General features: G+C 47.6%; 1 protein-coding gene across 1 annotated transcript in view; it reads left to right on the top strand.

Moving 5' to 3' along the window:
* LOC102387635 (adenylate cyclase type 5) overlaps positions 1–5,239 on the top strand; it is a 130,457-nt gene that overhangs the window by 110,315 nt on the left and 14,903 nt on the right. The window contains exons 11-12 of the mRNA XM_014525753.1: positions 2,248–2,364; positions 3,923–4,087. Coding sequence (XP_014381239.1) covers positions 2,248–2,364; positions 3,923–4,087 — 282 coding nt within the window. The remainder of the gene's footprint in view (positions 1–2,247; positions 2,365–3,922; positions 4,088–5,239) is intronic.

Genomic DNA, 5,239 nt, shown 5'->3' with positions numbered 1-5,239 from the left:
TATGGCTGCTTCTTTCCAGTTTAGCTTCTTAAAAACTCCACTGATGATTCGGACTGAATATTGAAACACAATTTAATTCAAAAAAGCACGCTCATTAGACTTCTAGATGCTAGAGCAAAATTCTTGGTTTCTGGTTCTTTTCTCATCCTACTTAAGTATAAATCAGGAGTAGCCACCTTAAGGCCCATGGATGTTCACCAGGGCGTAGAGCATATAATGATGCCATAAATCTTAATTCAGTGTAGATGTTTTTGGTGTTCTTCTAGCCACTAGAGTTTAAAGGCTGTATTGCTCCACACGCCCAACTCCAAGTGATGTTGATGCACGCTGTATCCACAAGTCCAGGAACCTCGTGGGTCCAAGTGGAGGGGTTTTTCATGCCCTGTTGTCATCTTCCTCCAGAGACCCTGCCTCCAAAAGCACCTGGGTTGAAAATGAATTCAGCGCTTCAGCCCATCTCTCCAATCTTGCACCGAACTGAGGTCGCAGGGCCTGATGTTTCAGTTCAGATATCATAGGTTCTGCTATAGCAGAAGCTTCAGTTGCAGATTAGTTAGAAATCTGCAAACTGATGGAGTTTCCATCCAGTTCAAAAGCTGAGGAATTGAGTTGTGGGATATGGATATGCAATACCAAACCAGAAAAAAAAAGATGTGATAGACACCATCTTGGCCAGCAAACCACAGACTGAACCATATTGCTCTAGAGTTGAACATGAGTCTCTACCAGCTTGACCTTGGGACCTTGGCTCTGAATTGTCTGCAGTGCCTAGAACTGCCGTATTAACAGGGCCATGTCATTTCTGCAAAGCAATCTTGTAAATAAAGAAATGAAATTACCCGCTGGAGTTGTGGATGTCGTAGGACCTTGTAGCAGAGGCGGTGGGTCATTCAGTGCGTGCGTCTGTTCAGTGAGAATTTGGCAGGACCCTGTGCCCTTCTGACCCGTCTTCCCTTCATACGTGGGCAGCACTCCTTTCCCTGCTGGGAGGTAGGTTAAATAGTTGTGTGCTGGAAGCAGATGGAATAACCTCTTTCAAAAAGCACAGCACCATTGCAGATGCCCTCTCCTCTCTCAGTAAAAGTCCCCAGCTAATCCATGTTCCCACCGTTCAAACGATTTTATAAATACGTGGTGGGACTGCTGTAAGGGGAAGCAGGTCGCCAGCAAAACGTTGCACCTCTGAAGATGCAAGGATGAAGGATAAAAGGGAGAAGCAGGAGTTGCAAAGGATGCTCCGTGCACAGTTGCATTGCAGTGCAGGATCACTGTGCTGGTGGATTCCTACCGTCTCTAGTGGCTTGGCTGGTAGTGCAGCGTGCTGATGCAGAGAAGGGTTTGGAGCTAGATCAGCAGCCTTTTTGTTTAGCCCTGAAGTGCTGATGGTTGGGAGCGTTGCAGAAACGATGCTTTTCAGTCCGTGGGGAAGGTGGATAATTCTTAGGCCTCTCCTAACATCTGAGTTCAAGAGGAGTCTCTTGTCTCCTCTGCTGCTGTGAGCTTCGTGCCATGGGGTGGTGAACAAATAGAGGTAGAAATGGGCACATAGACAACTGGGGAAACAAATGGTTTAATAAACAGCAAATTATCCTAACCCTGTAGGACTGGCCTAGCAGCACAGACGGTGCTTCATGCTGCAGGGAGGCCTCTGGCAATGTTGCTTTTCTGGAAGATGGGTGGCCAGGGGAAGTCTGCTCAAGGGAGACATTCACTGTAAATCTTTCCAATCTAAATACCATGCAACACTTGGGGAGCCACCCATGCTGACGGTGCCCTGGTAGTAGTCAAGTGGTTAATTGTATAAAGAAGATGATCCAGTAGCTTAATTGTGAGAAGAGAGCTGGAAAGCAAGTGAGGAGAGAAGATCCTGTGATCTAAAGGCACAGTTTACCTTTCCAAAGTGTCTGTGGGGTCTGCACCCTGTCCTGGGATACCAGGGACTTTGCACCCCCAGCCTTTTTTTTTCAGGAGCTAGAAGCTGTGAGCTGCCTGTGTTAGCTCTCGGTTAACTCCTCATCTACCCAGACAGGATAGCCACGTTTTTCTGGCTTGGACAAACTTGTTTTCAGCCAGATTTGACAAGTCCACGGGCCAGGCTGCCACAGTGCAGTCATGTTAATGAATACTTCCTTCTTCCAAAAAACACAGGGTAAAAGACAGGTCTTTGATCCTAAGCCAGCGTTGCCCCTTTGATAGGGGGACATGAGGTTTCACTGCGACCTGACGTACTCTTTATCTCACATCCAGCTGTTCCCAGCTCCACTCCAGACTCTCTCAAGGAAGATTGTTCAGTCCAGGACCAACAGCACCTTAGTCGGGGTCTGTGCCATTATTTTGGTATTTCTGTCAGCGTTCGTCAACATGGTACGTGGATTTTTGTTTCCCTCACCTCTTTACTCTTTTCCCCCCGTGTTGCCTTCATTATTGATCCTGCCCGGCTGGCGTGCTGCATCCATGACCAAACAATTAACCTCGCAGTCACGTATGCCAGCGTCCCGTGTGACAGTGGGAAGACGACACTTCCTGCTGGTCCATGATCGTAGTGAAACTGGAGCTATCCAGACACCTCCCTGGCGTCCTGCCTGGCCAGCTCTGGTTTTGCTTCTGTGCATGTTCACTTTCCTTCCCGGTCAGGTCTTCGTGCGCCTGCGCTACCAGCCTGTTCCCCTGCGAGTGACATCTACCCCAGCACAAAGGGCTAGCACAAGGCTTATGCATCACTTTAACTCCCACTACGTCCCTATTTTGAGTGAGACTGAAGTGTTGTGTAGGCTTTGCGCTGGCCTTCTGCACAGCGTTGAGCTTCATGCTGAGTGTAATAATCACTTAAGAGATTGGAAAGATTTTGCTTTAAGTGACACATTTGGGCTTTTTTGCATCCCAGGAATACAGACTTGTGCTAATTTCAGTGTCAAAGAACGAAGTGAATGTTCTTAATCGTCTAGTACTTGTGTTTCTTAGTTTGCTGACTACATTTGTTTTTAAAGTGTAACTCAATATTTTGCCCCCATCTCAGGGGTTTTGGAGAGAAACGCTGGTTCTGCTTTGAAGCTCTGGGCTGGGAGCTGGATTTAAGTTGTGTTGTTCACACTCGCGCAGCCCCCCACAGCCTTGGTGTGCCGTTAAAAAGTGCCAAGTCACACCAGCTCTCCCCAAGCTCAGTGAAAATGCTGAGTCCTCAGCACTTCTGAGAAATGTGCCTGCACATATTGCTGTGCCTCTGTTTCCCCATCTGACAGAGGGAGATAAACATGGTCACTTCGGCTGGAGAAGAGCACTGTTATGGTTAGTTTGGGGGCCTGTTTTTGCAAGAGGCTGAGCTATGGGTGTGGGATTAGGTGCCTGTACCATAATGATGAACTTGTGTGGGATTGTGGGTAATCCCCACTTCACAGATGTAGACCCTTAGTCCCAGGCAGTGTGCATCACCACCTGGAGTGCCTGGCCCTCTTGCCATTGCTAGCTGTTCTAACAATGAATTAGCCACGGACTGGTACAAACTCAAATCTTAATCAGGCCAGTCACAGAGAAGGCTGGGTGGAAATCTGCTGGTTTCTTGCTTTGTGGCAAGTCAGCAGCTAGGGCCTTTGAGCCTTTGTGTAAAAGCCTTTCCCATGGAAGAGACTCCTGCAGTAGCCTTTGTGAGGTTATTAGCAAGGAGAGACCATCAGCGCATCCCTTTTTTTCAATGCAGTAATTGCTACCAAGTGTAAATACAACAGTAACTGCATGGATAAGCAGCTTTATTATGAAAACTAGGGCACGGAATATATCCCGGTAATTTTTGTGTCGCGCGTTGTATAACCCTCCACACCATCCTTCGAGGGGCTTTTCAATTTTTGCAGGTTGCTTTTTTTCCCTATCTGTGCCTTTGTCCTCCCCACCACACACATACATAAATGCAACTGTTATGTTTTCCCAGTTCACGTGCAACACCGTGGATCTCATCAGCTGTGTGGCCACCGAGTACAATGTCACACCAAACCACGTGAACGTCTGCCTCATCAGCAACTCATCTTTCAACTTCAGCCTAGGCACCTTGCAGGGATTTTGTAACGGCTCCCTGCCCAACTGCAACTTCCCCGAGGTATTGCTTGAAAGAAGTATTTGCAGGCTACAGAGGTTTTAGACCTTGCTGTGATCTGTGCTCAGTCCCACATGCTAATATAAATCTCAGTGAAGCAGGAGGATACCGATTGCTACAGGAGCCGTCACACGCATTTCTTATTGAGTGGTGCAGAATCGACGAGGGGTCAATATTCATAGACTCGGTGTGTCAAGTTATGTGCATAAATCCATAGCGAGGCAGCTAAATAAGTGGACTGATTTTTTGATAGCACTCGCAGCTCTGATTGAAGTCAGTGGGATGCGGCGATGCTCTGTGTATCAAGCCACAGCTGTTAGGCATGCACATCAACCCGGAAAATTCCTTGACACTTGAGTAAGTGATAGGCTTTTATAATTGCTGGATCCAGCCACTTAGAGCCATGCTGTTATGACCTGATTTGCCAAAGTGCCAAAAAGCAGCGTGCGTGATACCAGGGATTTCAGAAGATGAGGGCACTCAGCACCTTTGAAGTCAATTCATTTATGTACATAGGTGAAGTTTTAAGAGCCTAATTGTAGGTAGCCAGTTTGAAAGCTTTGGCTTGCTTGAATTCTGACTTTCTTTGGGTCACCAGGTATGAGCCGTGGCTGGAAACAACACAGCCAGCTTGAGAGGGACTGAGCTGTCTGATTCAGAAATGCAAATCCTGTCTCTTTAGAGCCATTTTTTGGGTTGCTCACATCATGCAATGAGTATTTTTCATGCAGCTGAACAGTTCTGTGCTTGAAATCTCTGCCTTTAGGGCAGCTGATCAAGACACTTCTGTGAGTTTTTAGGTCACCACCATAATATTTTCCACCGGGTGGGGGGCGGGGGAGAGAAAAACCTGTGGCGCTGGCAGCCTCTCTATCAGCGTCTTGGATTTCCTGGAATGATTCATGTCTCCGATAGCTTCAAGCCCAGTTATTTCAAGGGGCTATTGAGGCACTCTCACCACCCAGTGGGAGCCGTATGCTGTTCCCCTGCAAGTCCGCGTGGACTTTGCCAACGTCTGTCTGTAGAAATTGAAATTACCAAGGGCCACGGTCCGTCTCCACTTCTGGGCTCAGAGACTAGAAATGCTCTCCAGGTTTTTCACGCCAAGCCACAGCCTTGAGGTCTCAACTCCTTCTGGGTCTTGGTGTTTCGTCA

This window comes from Alligator sinensis, unplaced genomic scaffold (genome assembly GCF_000455745.1).
Source record: "Alligator sinensis unplaced genomic scaffold, ASM45574v1 scaffold916_1, whole genome shotgun sequence".
NCBI lineage: Eukaryota > Metazoa > Chordata > Crocodylia > Alligatoridae > Alligator > Alligator sinensis.
This window is presented reverse-complemented; position numbering and strand designations above follow the sequence as displayed.